A 21707-nucleotide genomic window follows, 5' to 3' on the forward strand; every position below is an offset into this window, starting at 1 on the left:
TCTTAAAATAAGAAACTCTTCTTGGCTCCTATTTTAGTATAAAATATACTTAAAGTAAGTGGGATATCCTCAAAACAAGAATACAATTTTTTCGGTGTAAACAAGAAGAAGATTCCTCGGGCTCCGGAGTCTTTAAACAAATGAATAAAATAAATTCGGTTGTAAGAGCCGTTTGCAGAATGTTATGCAGAGAATGTGTGTTTTTTTTGTTAATTAATTGCTTAAATACGAACAAAATTAATAAAACGTTTTTTTTCTTTTTTTCTTTCAAATATCCAATTGGCAGACGTAAAAGCTAAGGTAAAACTGAGGTACGTATTCAACTCTGGTTGTTCTAGCGGGAAAAATGTGAAAGAATATCTTAAAAAAATATTTACTTAGTCGACACAATTGAAGCACCGAGTTTGCGTTCAACAAAGTCCGGATAAAAATCAGCGGTGGCAAATTAAAAACGGAAATGATCGATTCTCCCGGGATGTGACTCGTTTTGCATACTAACAGTAAGAAAAACCTTCAAAAAAAAAAAAAAAAAAAAAAAAAAAAAAAAGAAACAATATCGCGCCGCTTGTATCGGCGCGCGAGCATGTGCGCAACACCGGCGCGATGCACTCGATGAAAAACGACGAATAAATAAATAATGATGTAATATCGAGATATCGTCGCCAATGTGAACAGAATTTGAATAACGCTACAATTGTATATATTATTGTGAATAATAATAAAATTGCGGTGACTTTTGCGTCGCGTTTTTCCGACGAGAAACAAAGATCGAATTTGATTTAACGAAAACATGTGACGAGAGAGACGCGCGACGAAATTGTCAATTTCGACTTCAATTCACCGGAAAATGCCTCATTCTCAACAAAAAATTTATTTATCATCTAAATATCTTTGCTTTATGTTGAAAAATTTGCTGAGTGTGTAAAACCAAAACACATTTCAACCGGAACTCAAGCTTGTGAAGATATTCTCGCGAATATTCACAAACGCGCGGGCGTTTTAAATGTTTTGATTGACGAATCAAACCGCGCACCGAAAACAAAAACAAAAAGAGTAATGTAAATTTAATATAAGCAACCGCAAAGGTGATGCGTCTACACAAGTGTTTTGATCAAACACAATTCAAATAGTTAATTGTCAATTAAATTCTTATCAACCGCGCGTTTGCACCTGATCCTGAACGTTGTAATCTGATAATTACGCCTCAATTAGCGCGGTAATTATCAGATTACCAAATCCGGAATTTCAACGCAACGATAACGGCGCGATCGAGATATGCAAAAGTGAGAAAATCAATTTATATATCTGCCAAAATACGCGTGTTTATTTATCTTATATGTATTTTGTCAGCAAGCACACGCTCGTGTTGCCGGCGATTGTTGTCGCGATATCTCGTGACGATTACTTTTTATGAATGAACCCCGTCAAGTGTCGAGCATCACTTCTCATCGTTCACATTGACGATCGATAACTCTTGTGTAAATAATTGCAATCTTGTTTGACACTTATCTATGTGTACATAAGTAGCGGAGATTGCCGCAAAAAGTTGAAAACTTTTATTTCTCTCAACACCAGAGAAAACATCCGAACTCGTCGTCAAAATGACGGATTTTTTTACTTACTTCGAATCGCCGAGAAATGTTCCGAGTATTATAATGTTTATTCACTTCAGCCTTAGGCCAAGAAGGGGATGTTCGGAGTAGTTTTATTTTGAAAGAATCAAGTATTAAAACTCCTTGCAAGAGTGTTTTAATTAATTATTCCAAAAGAACAAAACATTGTTTCAAATAACCGTCGAATTGACGAACGTTGCGAAACTACTGCGATCAATTTTTTCTCCGATTGTAGTGACGTTAAAAACCGACGCTGAAATATAAAGCGACGTCGAACAGGATTATTTCTCTCGTCTTAACAAAATCTATTATCAAGTCTGATATAATTGACAAGTTCGCACAAACTTCGAAACGCGCTTTGCGAGCGAATATTTATAGAGTGAGTTTTCTCCATCTTCGACGTTTGTAAACTTGTTCGCTCAAACGAGCCTCGAGCTCGTTTCAAGTTTCAAGTTTCGGATCAAGTTTTGAGGTACCCTATCCTATCGTGAAAAACTCTCGAGAGAGTCTAATCGGCTACACAATTGGCCCGCACAAACAACAAAGTTTCTTTTTTTATATCCATTTGCATCTTTATGAAGCGTTGCATCTTAATCTATGAAACATTCTTGCGCGGTAGAAAATCGAAAACAAAAATTATCCACGACTCGATATAAAATGTTTTATGAGAAAAAAAACCTTATTTCTCAGGTCTCCCGTGAAACTGACCCGACTTTCAGAGCCTATACACCGAAAAAATTATATTCTCGTAAGTAGAAGATTTTATACTTAAAAAATCTTCTTAAAGATTCTAGATGATATTCTTCTGAAAAATTAAGAATATATTCTTTATTTAAGAATATAGTCTTTTTCGATAGTGAGATATATATGTTTTTCTATAGAGGCTTTTTATATTCTAATCAGTATATATTCTTATCAATATTTAGAGGATTTTCCTCTTAAAATAAGAAACTCTTCTTGGCGCCTATTTTAGTATAAAATATATTTAAAGTAAGTGGGATATCCTCAAAACAAGAATACAATTTTTTCGGTGAATATACTCGAAAGGTACACTAATTAATTATATTTATAAAATATGGCGCCGATTCAAACGCGAACAAAATGTCAAAATAAAAAATTGCAAAATTATATAAATGTTTTAATGATAAAGATGAAAAAAAAAAGAATACATTTCAAATTTTATTACACCAAAAAAATTATATTCTCGTAAGTAGAAGATTTTATACTTAAAAAATCTTCTTAAAGATTTTAGATGATAATTCTTCTGAAATTAAGAATATATTCTTTATATTTAAGAATATAGTCTTTTTCGATAGTGAGATATATATGTTTTTCTATAGATGCTTTTTATATTCTAATCAGTATATATTCTCATCAATATTACTATTTAGAGGATTTTCCTCTTAAAATAAGAAACTCTTCTTGGCGCCTATTTTAGTGTAAAATATACTTAAAGTAAGTGGGATATCCTCAAAACAAGAATACAATTTTTTTCGGTGTATGTCACATCCACCGCCGCGCGCGACTCTGTTTTCCTTCGATTTCTACTTCGCTTATGTGCATATAGGTTGCTCGCTTACGTACCAAAGTTAGAGATAATTGCGTTTTGAATTATTTCCATGCCGTCAACCGAAAAGCGATCTATAGATACGACCACAACCCGACATCGTTCGTGCGAACGATTCGCGCGAGGCGAAATTCTCGAACGAGATTACCTGCCTACGAACTTTCCACGACGTGCTTTCCAGAACGTCTAGAATCGGAAGAAGGCATCTCGTCTCTCGAGAAACAATAGAATCGAATCTCTCACCAGATTCAAGACGATACGACCGTAATCGGCGATTACATTGCGTTCTATTTGAATTTTTTGATTTAAATTCAAATTCGAACGAAAAACGCGATAAACGAAAATATTTTCTTACACAAGCGTTCGATAGTGAATATAATAAAAAAAAAATCTACTTTTACAATCGTAAAATAATTTCTGAGTCCAACGCGCGCATCGTGTGCTGATGCAAATACATTTTACTTGTTTGTTACTATTGTAATTTGCTTCAATGAACGAACATGAGTTAACCTAATGTAGCAGTAACTCGTAGCATTCAACTTCAATGTCACTCGCTATTCCGTTTGTGATTAGATAAAAATGTGACAATTACGCACTCGGTTCGAATGTAACGATCATCGGAACTATCGCAGAACAAGAATAATTATCGCACGCACGCTGCTGGTTTTTTTTTTTTTTTTTTTTTTTTTTCTGTACTACCTCCCACCGAGTTTGAACACCATTCTTCGACGTTTCGTAATTATATAACACTCGAAATAGAATTTTCTGCGAGAAGTTGAAGATGAGAGAAGAGGTTTTTCTCGAGGTTTTTGATCGGATCCCATAATTGCGTTGCAATTTAAACGGTCAAAATCATTTAGAAAAAAAAAAAAATCATTTGCTTTAATGTAATGTGCGAAATTGATCACCGAAATTGAATCAACACCTACGTGGTGGACGTGGAGAAGTCGGTCGCTGATAAGCAGTCAATAAAAGTCGTTTGCAACAGTCGTTAATAAACTACTAGATGTAGAAACGGAAAATCAATCGAGGCGCTGCATTACAACACACACACTAGGTAGTGTACAACAAATCATGTAAACGCGACGATTTGTTGATCGTAGCGAGAAACGACAAGAAAATACGTACAAAGAAAAATCGCGGATGCGTAAAGTTGGACAGAGCGCGTGACACTCACCAGCAACGAATCCTTGTTCAGCCGCACATCCTTCCGAAAACGATCTTCTCTTCTTCCTCCTCCTCTTCGTCCTCCCCCTTGTCGGTGAGGTTCGAAACGTCGAGCAGCAGCCGGTGGTCGTGGTGGTGTGACCAGGCCACGGCGCGCCGCTTCCTGAAACTCGTCGGCTCCGTCGCGCGGAATTTCGTTCACGCCGAGCGAATAATCATCACAAAACACATCTCGAATCACGTTGTCTCTCCTTTTCGTTTCTCTCGCGTACACACACACACACACACTTGACTTATTTTAACACGAGCGACGCAGCAGCAGCCGCGCGCGTACAAACACGACGAGGGGAAATGTGGCCGTGTGCGGAGAGGGAGACTTGTTCGACCCGCGAAGATCGAGCGCTCTCTCCCTCTCGATAATCGCGAGGTGTTACCGGTGTTCGAGACGCGAGAGGTTTCGAGGAACGAGTAACGAGTTTTCGGCTTCCAATCCTGTAGAAGAAAAAGAAAAAATGAAATATGATAATTATTATTAATAAAAGTACGAGTTCCACACGCGAAGGGGAAAGGAGAGAATAGAAACGCCCATAAGAGAGGCGCACGTACCGTGTGTTATGTGTGCGTGTGGTAATAAATCGTTGAGAGAACAACGGCAACAAACGAGACTGCGGCGCGACGAACGAAAGAGAGAAGTGTCCGATAATTCGACGCTCTTCATCTGTGAACGCGAAAGCGCGGCTACGCTTCTTCGCGCGTCATGTCCGCGTTTGTCAGAGCGCAAAGAGGGACGGAAAGAAAAAGAGAGAAAAAGAGATAGAGAAAGAGAGAGAGAAAGAGAGAGAGAGAAGAACGCGCGTGCCGAGGAAAACACTTCCCTCCCCCCAATAAACGCACCGTTCGAGCAACAGCATCCGACTGATGCGCATCGCGCGTCGCGCGAGGATAAGTCTCGCGCTGGTGGCGCCCTCCGCGGCAACTGCGAGACTCATTGTCGCTTTTTTAGTCGAGAATTGAACCACGTTGCTCTTTGAATGTTTCGAGTCTTCGCTAAAAATTAGCGTTTCGCAGTCGAGATTCAAACCGCCGCATTTAGGCCGGTATTCACGATCGAATCTTATTTTTAAGGTCGTCTAAAAGTCAAGATGAACAACCGAACCGTAGGATTGAGATTAGGATTTGTGGATTTAATTTCTATCAGTGAAATAAAAAACTTGCCTCAGAGAGTAATTTAATCGATCGGAAGATGAAAAATGTTCAACAAGAGGTAGATTTGAAATTTGACTTTCTTTGACTTCCGATTGGTTACATTCCAATTGAATTTTTTAATCTCGCGGTGCGATATCAGCGTAACAGTAAAATTTATCACGCGTTCTTGTTTTATCTTCAAACGAGCGAGAAAGATGGAATGACGCAAGCCTAAAAAAAGCGCGCAAGTATCCAAACATTCCAAACCAAACACACAGTTGTAAGACGAAGAAGCTGCCGTAGCGGAGTTTGGTCGTCATTGTGCGAAAATGGCGGCCGTGTTAGACGAAGTCGGCAAGTCAGCTGAAAAGCAGGTGGACGAGGAGAAGAACGAGATCGTTGACGTGGAAGAGGAAACCGGCGCCGCCGAAGCTTCGAAGAAGAAGAAGAAGAAGAAAAAGAAGAAGAAGGCCGGTGCGTTTGCCTTTTTGTTGTTTAATTGTTAATAGCCGTTTCTCGCGTAACCTTCACACGCGGCACGCCACCGCGAGATATATCGCGCGAGAAATTCCGCGAGTTCCGGTTCAAGTACCGCGGTGTAATTGAACGAAATTGCTCGTGTTTTACATTTACTTTGATTTGCGATACTTTGCTCGTTATTTATTTATTATTTTTTTCCAGAGTACGAACGAAGGTACTCATGTTTGTACTTTCGCACCTTGTTTTTCAGTTTTGCAACTGATCTCGCTGTGCGAGATTTGTGTGGATTTTATCTTGTAACGAGAGACAATTTAGCACTTCGGGGTAACGTGTACAGAAGTGTGTTTGATACTAGATATTTTATTTTAGGTGCTGGAGAAGCCAGCGCAGATGTCCCGGAAGGGGAAGACGACAAAACTAAAGATGACGATACGGTGGCCGAAGGTAAAGACTTTTATAAAATTTAAAGATGTGTACTTCTGAATCCTCAACACAAAATTGAGATACAAAAGTGAGAGAAGAGAATGTAATTATATATATGACAATGATGTAAATAACATAACATTTACTTTTCAAAAAAAAAAACTATAATCAAATGTTTGCCAAAACTATTTCAGGCGCAGCAGAGACGGCTGAGAATGACGGCGAGAGCGAAGAGGTGAAGAAGAAAAAGAAGAAGCGCAAGCCCCGAAACAAGGGTGGCGCAAAACAACAGACCGATCCGCCTAGTGTTCCCGTGTCGGAATTATTTCCGGATGGCAATTTCCCCATAGGAGAAATAATGGATCATCCACCTGCCGCCGGGATAGATCACAGAACGGCAAAGGATCGTTTCACAAGCGAGGAGGCGCGCGCCCTCGACCGTATGCACAATGACATTTATAACGAGGCGAGACAAGCCGCCGAAGCTCATCGCCAAACCAGAAAGCATATTATGAAATGGGTGTGTAAATTTGTATATGTAATTAGGTGCGTTCAGACAACTCAACAGTTGTACAACGGTTGAGAGATAATCACTTCTGATTGGATCATATTTTTGGAACTGCAGCAGATTTTGAAGAATAGTCCTATCATGAGTGATGATCTCTCAACCGTTGAGTTGTCTGAACGCAACCATTGTCAAACACTTTCTTTTTCAAATTTGTTTTGGAAAAGCTACATTTAACGTCCACTTACGTACAAGTTGGAACAATTAAGAAATAGAATCATATTTATGAATTGTTCAGGTAAAACCGGGAATGACCATGATAGAGATCTGCAACGAATTAGAAGAGACTGCTCGAAAATTGATCGGGGAAGACGGTCTCAAGGCTGGATTAGCGTTCCCAACCGGATGTTCCCGCAATCATTGCGCGGCGCATTACACCCCGAACGCTGGCGATCCGACCGTTCTTGAGTACGACGACGTCACCAAGATTGATTTTGGGACGCATATTAACGGTCGTATTATAGATTGCGCTTTCACCCTGACGTTTAATCCGAAATACGACAAGTTGATCGAAGCTGTTCGCGACGCCACCAACACCGGTATCAAAGCTGCGGGTATTGACGTGCAGTTGTGCGACGTTGGCGCTGCCGTTCAAGAAGTCATGGAGTCCTACGAGGTTGAACTGGACGGGAAAACTTATCTGGTAAATTTATCTATGAAATATTTTTTTTTTTTTTTTTTTTTACATTTAATGAGTTGAATTTTCTTTAATAGATAACAATATTTTCTTCGCAGGTGAGATCGATTAGGAATCTGAATGGCCACTCCATTGCGCCGTATCGCATTCACGCAGGAAAAACCGTACCAATTGTCAGGGGTGGCGAAGCGACGCGTATGGAGGAAAACGAATTCTACGCGATTGAAACTTTCGGTTCCACCGGTAGAGGTATAGTTCACGATGACATGGAGTGCTCGCATTACATGAAGAGCTTCGACGCCGGTTTCGTGCCATTACGATTACAAAGCAGCAAGTCTCTTCTCAACACCATCAACAAGCATTTTGGTAAGGAATATCTGTAAACATGTCTAAATAATGCTATTTCTCATCTCATCCGAGCGAGTTGAAGAAAGAAACAAGAGGAAAGACTGAGAGCGGCCAGGGCCGTATAGAAAAACTAATAGCTTTTACGCCCTGTAAGTCAGCGCTGTGTCCATGGATGGCGCACGATAGCAACTACAACCGTGTCTACGAGCGACTCGTCGGTGCGTACGCTGTGTCCAAAGACATGGTTTTCTTTCGCGCTATATAACCACAGCGTGCGGTTCTATTCCGATCATGTTATGAACTTAACCGACCGAGATATGAGCGTGAGAATGTGAACTTACCGGTCAGGATGTGAATATCAGAATAGAACCGCATGCTGTGAACATAGCGCGGAATAGAACCATGTCCATGTTTGGACATAGCGCGCGCACCGACAAGTAGCTCGTGAACAGTAGCTACGTAGTTGTCAATGTGCATAATTCTCGGACATTGCGCTGGACGTGGCAGCTTACTGGATGTAAAAGCGATTACACATTCTCTTATGGGACTGGCCGCTTTCAGTCTTCTCTCTGGAGAGAAGTCAATCAAGACTCATAGGTGTGCGAGAGATCTGATACCCGATTGTTCGTTATTCTACGGAGGATGTGTTCGCGTTTTTCAGGTACTTTGGCTTTCTGCAAACGCTGGTTGGATCGTGTTGGTTGTACCAAATATCAAATGGCGCTAAAGGATCTTTGCGAAAAGGGCGCCGTAGAGGCGTATCCACCGTTGGTAGATGTCAAAGGTTGCTACACCGCTCAGTTCGAGCACACTCTCGTCCTGCGTCCAACGTGTAAAGAAATTATTTCTCGTGGAGATGATTATTAAATTTTTTTTTTTTTTGTGTTTCCAATTTTACACAATTTCTCAAGCTACAACGCGCAGAACTAAACATGTGAAAAATTAAAACATTACAATGGAAAACTTTTTTTGTTTTCCCTCTCTCTCTCTCTCTTACTCGATTAAAGAGAGAAGATCGATCTATTCTCCGAAATATACATTTTGAACAATCGAGATATGCTATCAAGAAGTATTATAAAACAATGCGTGTGCGAACACACACGCGTTTTGTTTTGCTGCTGATAAGCAAAAATTAAACAAACGCGCATTTATCAAGACTCATTTATTTAGATAATCGCTCTTAGCAGCGAGAGTTAAATCGAGGTTTTGTTTTCACAGGAATTATTGTTGATTATCAGAACGCAATTGATGATTTAATCTTATCTTTTACGTAACACGCGATGAACATGTGAATAAGAATCATCGCTACAATATAACATGTTACATAAATGTTTCCAACGTAAACAAATGGTTTCTGTATTATTATATGCGTGTCATTGAGGAAGTTTGTTTTTTTTTTGCACTTGGGTTTTTTTCTTGTTTTAGCGATGTTGGATTTTTTCAAAATATATATTAGCTTACACTGGTTCGCATTTCTCTGTTGATCCTTTTTTCTTTTTTAAAGATATTTTTTTATAAATTACACTTTGGAAAAAAAATGCTCTGTGTTCGTTCATCTCGTAACGTCCTTTTATTCGTTTTCTTTTACACGATGAAATGAAAATAATACTTAGAGTTAAATATATATACTTGGAATTCGACTTATTCGACCTTGTCCTTGCGGTCCTTGAATACAAACAATTAAGTGTTGGAACGTAGTCCTAGCATATACATGTGACAATTGTACAAAACAACCTATTCATCTCTGTGGCTTCTCTTTGAGTGTGAGAATTTATATTTTTCCTCACGCTTTTAAGCGCGAATTGTGTGTTATAAAACATCTCGTGAAATTGGTTTTTAAATTAAAAAAAAAAAAAAAAAAAGTTACAACAAAACTTTCTCCTCAACGGCTTGTTTGTTATTTTAGACCTAAGATGTTACGCGCTTCTTCGCGAGGATTCTCTCTAAACGTATTGTGAAATATAATAATTGTTATTATTGACATCGATAATTCGATACCTAAATACGCGATTCGCTAATAACTGTCTCGCGAGGCAGATTACATTTCTCTCTGCCGTACGGTGAAACCTACAAACACATGGTCCCGCGAAATCCTGATCTATCGTTTCGTGTTTTTCTACCGAAAACTACCTCCACTACTCTACCTCCAGTGACATCACCTTTTGCGATTTCATACATTTTTCGCATATGCGTAATAATAAACAGTATTAAAATTTCGGTTATATTGACTCGCAACGGGGGTAGACAATTTTAACGATAAGTTGTGCGCGATTAGTTGTATATATATATATATATTTTTGTGGAATCTGCATTATTTGTCTGCCACTTGTCCGGCGAAGACACGAAAGTAATGCCACCGTTGATCGATCAAAGCTTCAAGTGCAAGATACGTTTTTTCTACGTGCCCGAATCACGTCGAGAATCGTGGAAGACATCGTCGTGACGTCCACGAGGGAAGAGAAGAGAAAGCGACCGAGTGCATCGCGAATTTATCGCCCGGGCACGTAGGTTCACTCAAAACGTAGACTTGAGGGAAGTGCACATTGGAAACTGAATGTTGCATCGTAATTTCTTGATTTGCACACTCGCGCGTGAGTTTGAATTCTAAACGAGTGTGTGACGTTAAATTAGAAGAAAAAAAAACTTGTTAAACAACATAACCGACTTTTTAATGTGTGAACAATCAGAAATGCAATAAAAACAACTTTAGAAATACGGTAGAACTCCCCAAAACGTATACGCACTCACTTTCAAAACGTATATTCTTTCTATCATAGCTTGTCCGACCACGCTAAAGTATGATTACAATCAAAACTGCGCTAGCACAGTAAGTGTCTGCGCACGCGTGAGTTAAAGAGCAAAGGAAAAAGGGGAAGTATACGTTTTGGGAGGTTGGTCGATCCCGACTGTATATACGTTTCGGAAAGTTGTACTGTAAAAGACACATTTGTCTTTTGAATTAAAAAGAGATACTGAGAGATCGTTTTAAGATCGAGACCAGAGATGTCTAACTAAAATTACACGACCGACGCCAAAAACTACGAGTAAATTTTTCCGCATTGCTCCTCTAACCGCTATTGTCTCTCTATTTTTTGTCCATCTGTTCTATACTGTAAAACTGCGTGCGACTATCGCACCTTCCATGCTCTCGCGCGACAGACAGATGCGCATAAAATTTTTCTCTCTCCTCGTAAGAAAAAATATGTTGATGTATATGTTCTCAAGGAGGTTTACACATACATAATAATCGCACTCATATACCCGATATAATAATTCAATGTGTGTGTATATATATATATATTAAATATATATATATAGATATATATATTATATATATATATGTATATATATAACTGTAAATATCATCATTCGAACTGTCATCTAAATTGGGCACACTGATTTAACTATTAAACGCGACAAAGACACGTGGGTTGCTTGCTGATTGTACATCGTGACGTAGTTACGAGCCTTTTTTTTTTTTTTGTTTGTTATTTGATCTAGGCAACTGTAAACGACATCGTTTAAAGATAACGATGTGTAATTTTCGCGACGTGTCGTTTAAAAACTTACGCAATTCAGACCGATCGATTTTCCTGGCTTGTTGACGCAACCGTATGTGTGGTGTGTGCGCTAAAAAAGCGCGCACATATGTGTGTTAACTACGAGGTAAATCTACCAATTCTTTTTTCTCTCTCGCGATTATAAATAATACTCTCCGCGTACTCAAGTTCCTTATCTGTTATCTTAAACGTCTGTTACGACTACTTTCTGTGACGTGCCGAATGACGACGCCGCGCCTAATCCCTGCGCCAACAACATCTTATCGGGTTATGCTTATGTACATGTGATTGCGATCGATAAAAGGCGCTCGGGTATAAAATTACGAGCCGCCAGAGCGGATCGACTTGAATCTTGATTGATCAATCTTCCTCTCAAGCGCGACACGATTCGCACGATCGCTCCGATCCTCTCCGCCGCGACTCTTCACTGGGACTCCGTGCGAGGTCTCAGCTTCGCTCTCGCCGTTATTAGAGGATTGTTCGGCGGATCCGTCGTCGCCTGCGATTGTTCTTGCTGAGAAAAAAAAAAAACAATCGCACACATCAATAATATAAATCGATCAATATATTTTTTAATATGTTAAATACTGTGTGTGTGTGTGTGTCTATAAAAACACTTTCTACATACGAATATACTCCGCGATATTCATAGTTGGATCTTAACACTAGATATACCAGTTATTTAAATATACCTATTAAAAAATACAAAAAATATATTTGTTACGAATACATATAAAGTAACATTAAGTTCATAAAATGTATTCTCTACTTATAGCTACAAAAGTCATAACATCATCTCGGAAAGCAAATGTTACATGCAGTAAAAATTTTGAATTGAAATTGCACGACCAGTCAAAATGACTGGTCTGGTAAATCTAGTGTTAATTATAAGATTTATTTCCACATCTCAAGACGCTTACTGTTAATTGAATGTGTCGCGCTCTTTGCTCGATCGCCCTCTGCAACGCGGTCCTAGGATCGTCTTTGTAATTTTCCTCTCGTAGCCTCTCAGCTTCCCTTCTCGACGCGGCTTCTCTCTGTTTCTCCAGAGCACGTTGTAGCTCGCTCTTTTGGTTCAAGACGTTTCTGCCACTGCAGGGAAAAAAAAAAAAAAAAAAAAGAAAGACGCTCGCTTAATGAAATCCTTATCCGGACCAACTTTCCTCTTCTGATTACAAAAAGACTACTTTCACTTTGAGAAAATTACTTGCAAAAAATTTCTAACAACTTAAAGGAAAAAAAAGACGTGTCAAAAGAATGTGTTCAAGCAAATCGAAACATCTTTGTTCGAGTACGTGAGATGTCGGTCGCGCGACGAGGGATCAAATATACATAAAAAAAAAAACACTGGTCGGAATAAAGTACCGCGAGTTATTTGATTCGCACGTGGAAAAGCCACGTGTAAATTGGATATTGCGTGCCAAGGTAAAAGTCGGTAAGCGTGAACCGCTTAATTCCATCGAAGCGTGAAGAAACGCAGGTGTGTCGAATACTGATCAGTGTACAGAAAAAAAACAAAGTAGAAACGCGGCCGACTTTATCTCTCGATTTCGATTCGATCGAAAATAATCTAATTGCATAAAACATTGATTTTTCCGATAGGATAAAACACTTGGCGTGTTGTCCAATCTCCATACGTCTACCGCACGCATCAAATTTGCGTACGATGAGAAGAAAATGGTTTCCGGCCATCACGGTCAACTTTCATCGGGAAGTTTTTCACGCAGGAAACTGGCTTTCCATTTTCATATAACGAACACATTATCTCTATCGAGATATTACCCGGTCAGGAAAACGGTAAAATATTTCCTCTAGAAAATCTTCTTTCTTTATGTTTAACATAACGTTCCTCGCGTCAGATTGGATATAAATGCAAATTTACTTAAAAACGTAAAAGTTGCTATCGCAAAAGTATACTTCGATTACAGTTGGAGAGAAATTAACGAGATTACAATAATCTCAAAAAATAATATTAGAAACGTGCGGTACGTTACCGCAAAACGGTATAATTTATGAAAATTTTTTAAATATGTACACACGGTCGATTAAAAACAAGTATCTTTCTCTGTCAAACTTTCTACTGTGAACCAACATCTGTTGCGAGAAGCGAGTTTTAATTTAAACGCGAAAATTGCTCGAGAACGCGATTCAACAACTTACATCTTCTGATTGAAAAGTAATTCTCTGTGAAGATCCTTATGATTAGAGGAGGTAAGGCAAGGGTTATACGGTTTCCTCGGCAATATCAGGCCGTCTGGTCCCATGTGAGGAGCCGGCGGTGGCGGAGGTGGTACGCCAAGAACCGGTGCCATCTTCTTTCCTAAAACGAATAAATAAACACAATAAAATTTATTTAACGAATAAACGAACAACGAATAAACAACAAAAGTATGGTTAAATTCGTCTCGAAATAAAATCCTCTCGCATTTATTATTTCACTTAAAGACAGAGAATTATTAACGGTGTGAGAAAATATAACTTCGAAATATAACGTAAAAAACGTTCGTTAGCGAGCTACGATCCGCGATTAATGATTATTCACCCTCCAACTGCGCTATTCTCGCTCTGACCGAGCCCTCCTCGCACATCGCCCTGCTCGCGCGTATCGTTCGACTGAGATATTTCCTCAGTACGAGACACAAGTATCAAAAGAGACAAGTTGTATGTATTTTTTTTGTAGGGCTTCGCGAGCATATAAGAGAGGCGTGGACTAATGGGATCGGAGAGCCGCGCGCGAACGAGAAAAAAAAAAAAAAAAAAAAAAGACCGGGGCGGTCGCTTTTCTCAACTCAAGGTGAAATAAACGATGCGTTTCCGATCGAACGAGGTCGAGCGTTTTAACCCTCTTCTGTCAGATTCGGAATTGTGCCGCTCTCAAACTGTCTCTTAACGGTCTCGAAAATTCGTCCCGATCTCTCGACGACTTTAATTTAAATAATTAAACAACCACGTCATTTAATGCGTCGTCGCAAGCTTCTCGTTGTTGCTTCGAGTCATGATTTTTATCGAAAAAAATATCGCGCTTTCGGTTGGCTCTCATTTTTGTTTCCGACAAAGAATATCGACGGTTCGACATTTGTCGCTCATTAAATTCCTTATCGTTTTGTTTATTCAAGATATCGCGCGATATTCCGCTAATAACTTGAACAGCCTGTTGTTTTCTTGTACACGCTTGTCGAAAGTTAAACGTCGCGAAACAGACAAATTAAAAGTTAGCGAAATGACATCCTGTATCAGTCGAACGCGCGTTCACATTGCTTCTGAATTCTCTCGCTCGATTTATACTGATCACAGAATTTTTTGCATTGTAATATAGTTATATATAATGTTATATATAATGTCAACATTATATATGTACAAGAGTTGCGAACACGTTCATTGCTAACAATCATTTTGTATTTTATAAACAAACATGAGCGTCTCCGACGCTCGAGTAACGCCTGGGAAGTAGACAACTTATCACGCAAAGAAGCACAAGTGGGTTGCCTTCCTGCCAGGCGCTTTCAATATCTGAAATGCAGCTCTCTCGAGCTGACAAAATAATTCTGTTTCCAAACACATCGGTAGTTAATAGAGAGAGAGAAACATTTTTTATTGCACGCAAAGCCTGTTGCACGCAAAATTTATGCACGACCAGAAGCGTGTGTTAAAATTCCGGATCTTCTGCTTTTTTTCGTGGATCTTTCGCGTAAAATGTAAAAATGATGATTATTATAAAAAAGTTCGCAAAAAATTATTCATCGGTTTAACGAATGGATATTTTTACACGTTTGATTTGTTTATATTTAGATTCATTCACATTGTTCGTCGCCGCGAATATCTGTAACACGATGGATGGACTGCGATGTCTACCACCGAATGACGTGCGAATCTTACAATACGTTCTTTGTGACCATTCAGACGCAAAGTTGAAAAGCAGTAAATACCTCGGGTTCTATACAAAAGTAAAGATAGATGCATGAAGGTAACAGGATAACAGGATTGTAAAAGAGGCGCGCGCGGCGCTCACACACACACACACACACACACACCACGTGCCGTGTCTGTAGCTTTTCTGCATTTTAACGGAGAAACTTGATTGAATTTCACTCATCGACTTGACACAGTCGTTGTTATTACACACACGCGATGACATAATTCTCTATTACGCGCGCAATTACGTCTCGTCCGAAGTCGCACAATCTGCGGCTACGATCAGACAGAGATAAAATCTCGTTATCAGAATTGAAAAAAAAAAATTTCGTAATGTATTTGCAACACATGGACTTGCGCAATTGTTTACAAACGAGATCGCGTCACATCGATATGTAGTTGATGTTGATCACAGATCTGAAATATTCTCAGAAATTCAAGAAAATAACAAAGCCGCGTGTGTGGATTTTACGGCGGGATCCCGAAAAAGTGCAAAAAAAAAAAAAAACCGAAAGAAAAGATCCGGAAACGAGTATTATTACACCGAAAAAATTGTATTCTTGTTTTGAGGACATCCCACTTACTTTAAGTATATTTTATACTAAAATAGGCGCCAAGAAGAGTTTCTTATTTTAAGAGGAAAATCCTCTAAATAGTAATATTGATAATAATATATACTGATTAGAATATAAAAAGCCTCTATAGAAAAACATATATATCTCACTATCGAAAAAGACTATATTTTTAAATAAAGAATTATATTCTTAATTTCAGAAGAATATCATCTAGAATCTTTAAGAAGATTTTTTAAGTATAAAATCTTCTACTTACGAGAATATAAATTTTTTCGGTGTAGCTACGATTCACCGGTGATAGAAATAAACGAAAGTAATTCTGACGTTTCGATCATATTCAGCCGATCTGTGAATCACCAACATTTCTTTCGTCCGACTTAAAAGGATGCGAACTGTTAAATTTAATCACCAAAACACAGAAGAACTTCGGCGAGAAAGAAATGTTTCGTCTCGCGAGAACTTTCTATCGTTTTCCGAACTAATGTAATTTCGCTTGCTTAAGCGAAGAACTTTATCATCGAGAGATCACTGGACCGGATCCCGGATTGATAGATTTTACGAGCGGAAAGTGAATTTTGCGCGTGCACGTCCGGCGAGGCGCGACGTTGTTAAACGCGCGCGCGTGTTTTACTGTCTCGCAGAACACAACGCAACAAATTTGCTTTAAAAAAAAAAAAAAAAAAACCAGAGATACATTTAAAAAATATATATATTAGCGTCCGAAATAACGAGGCAAGGCTTGTTGCGATATCAAATCGAAAGTAAGCGTTTCGAAATATCCTTCCCCCCCGAGTGACACTTTCTTCTTCGGTCTCTCCGCGGATAGAACAAAAAAAAAACGCAACTCTCACTTTTGCGCCTAAACAATTATACACAGCTCGCTCGTCAAACATTTGCGAGATGCCGTAAATAATATAAAACACCGTTTTGCGACATAACATTGTTTTTCCATATCACTTGGTTACGTAACTTTCACATGTGATTTTTTTACGATCAATGTTATTTATTTCGTTACGCAAAACAAAATCTCACGCGCTGTCTCACCGACGTGATAATTCGCCACTTGGTGTGTTCAACACGTAGACTTTTAGACAACGGTTGTGTACAATTACGTGTTTTTGTTTTTGCGCGCACATCCCACTCGGAGAAGATGTAAAATTCGAGAGAGAAACAAAGTCGCAACAATAATAATAATTAACGACGTACAATCGCGGTTACGGTATAATCGTTAATTATTGACTAACAATGAAAATCTTAAATAAAATCGCAATATCATTCCGCGCATCTCGTTGCAGCGAGGTAATTACCCTTGAATCCCGGTGAAAGAGATTGTCAGAGACTTGTTAAAAATATCACAAAAAACGATCTTGAAGTTTTTTTCTATCGATAATTGCGGATTAAAAACCCAAAACAAAAAATGACATAATAAAAGTAAAAATAATCAGCGAACAAGATGGGAATCTGATATCCTGTTGCGCGTCCTGTTCTCTTCCTGCTTTCACCGTCAAAGCTTACCTAACTCTTTATCACCGCCAACTGATTTTACTATTACACACGTTCATGCGAAAATAAAATTTTCAGTATAAAATTTACCTGAAATTGACAAAATTGTTCGCTATTATCTAATGATGAATTACGTGACGAGGAAGTTACACAAATCGGAAAGTTTATTTCGACTTTCGAAGCGTGTCAAACGATTAATTTCAGACAGAAACAGGAGAATGAGGGAGTGTTCTGTTCGGCGAGATGTGATACGTCGGATCTCGAATTAAACGAGACGAGGCGGGAGAGAGAAAGAGATAGAAGGGATGAAGAAGCCTGCAGAGCTCGGAACGTAATTTTCAGACAGATGTGCGGCCACGAAAGAGGGAGATCATTGCACCGGCAGCAAGAAGCAGCTGAAGTAGCGTGAGAAAATGCGGCCGTGAATCGCCGCCGCTGCCGCCGTCGTTGTTGCAGGCACACGCGCTTTACATTCGCTCGGGAGATGACCGAAAGGGCAAAGTCAGGGCCGTCGCAATCTCTCTCGCCGAAGAACGAGAACGACGGGTTGCGTCAATCGAGGAGAAAAAAAACAAAGCGTTTCACGTTCTCGCTCGCGTAGAGCGAAATTATTCACTCCGACCTAACCTGGGGACCATTTTGTCTATTTTGCGGAGTTCTTGAAACGATTGGAAAACAAAAAAAAATTGTTTTATGTTTAACAAAAATATAAAAAAACAATTGTAAACTTGAAGCAAAAATTCGAAACTTCGGTACAGCCCTGAACAGTTTCATTGATGACCCTTCGCAGCGGAATTTCGTCAATGAAATTAAGGCGCTACCGAGTCAATGAATTTAACGTCGTGTCACTCCCATCATTCAAGCACGCTCGTTCACAGAGGAATGAATGAAAAAAAAAATAATAATAATAAGAGACAAGGAGAGAAAGAGAGATAGAAAAGTGTTGTATGACTCACCGTTTGTCAAACCGTCGATGTCGTCCGAGTCGCACTTGAGACCGTTAGTGATCACCTGAAACATGCGTAGGCTTGATTAACGGATTATAATTACAGTTACCGAGCGAGAACACGTTGTCGAATATCGTGCGCTAAATACCGCGCGACGCGAACACGAGCTATTTAAATAATTTCACATAATTGCGTGTTTAATCGAGTTTTAAAAATAAACGTAGTTTGTAACTGACGTGCGTGTCGTACGTTAAAATTTGACGGATCGATTGTTTGAATCGATCGAAACACATTTTATCACAAAGCAATTTTGACGGAGAATTCAACACGCACACCTAATAAATTATTATGACAAATGCGTCTCGTTACATCACAATTACACAATCAAAATTGTTACAAGTACAAAGTTTAGCTGACGTATTCGCTCGTCTATTGAGAAACGAGAGAAAGAGAGAGAGAGAGAGAGGCGGTAAAAATAAAACAACTCCGCTTTCGCATCTGCCTACTCGCTTGTGAAGGCAAAGAGGAATCGAAAGTCGCGTCCGCAGGCGTCGTTACACTGTTTGTTCCCGTCGTTTCATCGTCATCGATGATTTCACTGAGATATCACTCTTACTCAGACACGTTACTGTGTGTACACGACGAACGGCATTCTCATTCGCGCGATCGCGATCTCAGACACTCCCGGACTTTTGCAAAACTCCGTCCGTTTCCGCGGACTCGTGTAAAATCGGATAAAACCACCGCTTCCGGTCGCTATCTGAAACATGATGATGACGATGATGACTGTGTAATTGCGGCGGTTTTCTATCCGGCATGTATTAGAGACTGTTCACCGGCCTGTCATAATCGCTAAGGGAACATGTAAATACAACGAAAACGAAGTACTACCGCGCGCGCGCGGAAAAAGCATGCGTTAATCGCGCAATGTCAGCTATCAAGCGCGCAACGTTAATCATATGAAATTAGTCATTCGCGATACGCGCGTAACACGCGAGACACGCACAATCCTGGGAAAATCGTTTTCTTCCTCTTAAACCGCGCAATTTGTTTCCGTTATCTGGCAAGAAGATCCCCTTCGGGTCTGCCGCGCGGTAACATGAAGAAGAAATAATCAAAAAAAAAGATCTCGTTCACTGGATTAAGTTAATATTACAGGTGTATAATTCTCGAAAATAGAGATTATAACGTATGGGTTTTAATCATATAAAATGAAAATTTCTTACATTAATTTATGCGCGCACACATCACTGTCATCCCGAGCCGAAGGCTCGTTTACTTATCGCGAGAGAACTTCCGCTCGCCATTTCGTTCGCTGATAGTGACGCTTCTTCGAACGTCACATGCGAGTGGAAAAAAATAATATAACGACAAACAAGATGAAAAACTAATGAGTAAATAAAAACAAGTTTTAGTAAAATAACAAATAAGTTAAAAAAATACAATGAAAAAAACTCACGTGAAAAACGTGAATTCGATTATATATGTGCACACACGCACACATATATATATATAGACATATTTCCCGCATTAACATCCAGCGAACGGCTCTTAAACGACCAATCATATTATTAGTTTAAAGACTTCAGAGCCCGAGATGAATCTCAGTTTTAATTGTTAAAAAAATACACTCAACGAAAAAATTGAATATTGTGCAACAAACTAACAAAGAGGAGATAGAAATTAGATGTAATAAATATCGCGTACGATAAAGTTTTTTTTTACATAAAATTCCGTTGAACGCAAATTGTTCGCACGATAAATTTAAAATAATATTACGAAAAAAAAATGTACTTTTTCTGCAGAAGCGAAAATCAGGTTGTTGAAAACGAATATTAGGAGATGTGGGAGGGGGGATCGGTTCTGCGTTACGATTTGCGCGCGCGATTCGACGTTTCTCCTATTCGCGAAACAAAACCGCAACGACCACCGTATATAGACCGTAAGAGCAATTTCGCGAAGCATCCATCCACCTGAGTATTAAATATGGAACCTCACCGCGGCGCGTGTGTTTGCTCATTGTTATCCCATTTACGCTCAAAAATAGGAGAAGCGACGGTACGAAAGAGACGGAATGTGTGTGTGTGTGTATTTATGTTTAAAGTTTCAGCCCCCTGTCGCGAAGCGCGTGTTTACGTACGCGTGTGTGTGTGTGTGTATATACACATCGGGTAGGAACGAGTTAACGACGGATTCAGGGGGAGCTCGCCACACCCGGATCTTCCTCTCTTTCTCCCCCGGAAGGAAGTCGAAAGTATTAATATTTCTCGCACGATGCAACCAAATGGGAGGGAGAGCGGCGCAATTGTCGGCGGTGGTTACTCAATCTACACGCATTTACAGCTTCGTCGCGTTCGCGGCAGGAAAAACATGAAAATGTCCAGATGGCGCGCTTTGGAGGGAAGAGGACAGTCGATGTTCTTTGCGGTGGGGCCTTTTATGTAAATGAAGTTTTTAATTAGGCGCTCTTATACGTGTATGTGACCTATGTGTATGTATATGACGTTTCATCAAAATATTAATTCGAGATATGATGTTTGGGAATTAAAATACGCATGAGGAAGTTAACGCACATCGTCTTTATAATAACATTATGAAAACATTTTAACTCGCGCTAGAAGATATGTGCAATTAGATCTCTATATCTTTTCTTCTCTCTCTCTCTCTCTCTCTCTCTCTCTCTCTCTCTCTCTCTCTCTCTCTCTCNTCTCTCTCTCTCTCTCTCTCTCTCTCTCTCTCTCTCTCTCTCTCTCGGTAGAAGCAACAACTCTCTGTACAAGATTTAATGTTGAACCGGACAAGTGTAATTAAAGGCCGCAAAACCGGAGATTTATGAGATCACATTTATAGGTAGAAAATACGTGGCATTGTACTCGAACTAAATTAGTACCAATTATTTTCTTAAATCATAGCATTTGTTCAAAGTTTTTTTGCTTACTTATCATCGTAATTGTACGAAATAACTCTATTTAATAAATCTCCTGCTCCGCAGACAGCACGTACTTATGTTCTTTTCCTGAAACATTCTGAGAGACGACCAGAAAACTTAATTATCTGTCGGATCAAGATACAATATTTGGAGCGGTATGTTGGTACTTCTTATCTGCAATGGAATTTATCCACACCAAAGAGTGCACAATAAATAGAATTTGTGCTTCTCTTAACGGATTTGAATCGCTTCAATATTAAATACAAAAGAAAATTAAAAACAAAAAAATGGATATT

At 39.2% G+C, this 21707-nt stretch overlaps 3 protein-coding genes across 5 annotated transcripts in view; 1 reads left to right on the plus strand and 2 right to left on the minus strand.

Moving 5' to 3' along the window:
• LOC109859148 (beta-1,4-glucuronyltransferase 1) overlaps positions 1-5243 on the minus strand; it is a 32334-nt gene extending 27091 nt beyond the window's left edge. For all 3 annotated transcript variants that reach the window (XM_020437106.1, XM_020437107.1, XM_020437109.1), the window contains exons 1-2: positions 4954-5243; positions 4358-4839 (exon numbers count right to left, since the gene is read on the minus strand). The gene's annotated coding sequence lies outside the window, so the exon portion shown is untranslated. The remainder of the gene's footprint in view (positions 1-4357; positions 4840-4953) is intronic.
• A 497-nt stretch (positions 5244-5740) lies between these two features.
• Positions 5741-9847, plus strand: LOC109859145 (methionine aminopeptidase 2). Its single transcript, XM_020437104.1, has 6 exons — positions 5741-6006; positions 6382-6456; positions 6630-6955; positions 7239-7643; positions 7736-8003; positions 8647-9847. The coding sequence occupies exons 1-6, from the start codon at positions 5862-5864 to the stop codon at positions 8850-8852; spliced, it is 1425 nt and encodes a 474-aa protein (XP_020292693.1). The 5' UTR covers positions 5741-5861; the 3' UTR covers positions 8853-9847.
• Positions 9533-21707, minus strand: part of LOC109859146 — a 28183-nt gene continuing 16008 nt past the window's right edge. The window contains exons 3-6 of the mRNA XM_020437105.1: positions 18492-18546; positions 13706-13865; positions 12466-12637; positions 9533-12059 (exon numbers count right to left, since the gene is read on the minus strand). Coding sequence (XP_020292694.1) covers positions 11970-12059; positions 12466-12637; positions 13706-13865; positions 18492-18546 — 477 coding nt within the window. The 3' untranslated portion in view covers positions 9533-11969. The remainder of the gene's footprint in view (positions 12060-12465; positions 12638-13705; positions 13866-18491; positions 18547-21707) is intronic.

Source organism: Pseudomyrmex gracilis, unplaced genomic scaffold (assembly GCF_002006095.1).
Source record: "Pseudomyrmex gracilis isolate BER0280 unplaced genomic scaffold, ASM200609v1 scaffold_243, whole genome shotgun sequence".
NCBI classification, from domain to species: domain Eukaryota; kingdom Metazoa; phylum Arthropoda; class Insecta; order Hymenoptera; family Formicidae; genus Pseudomyrmex; species Pseudomyrmex gracilis.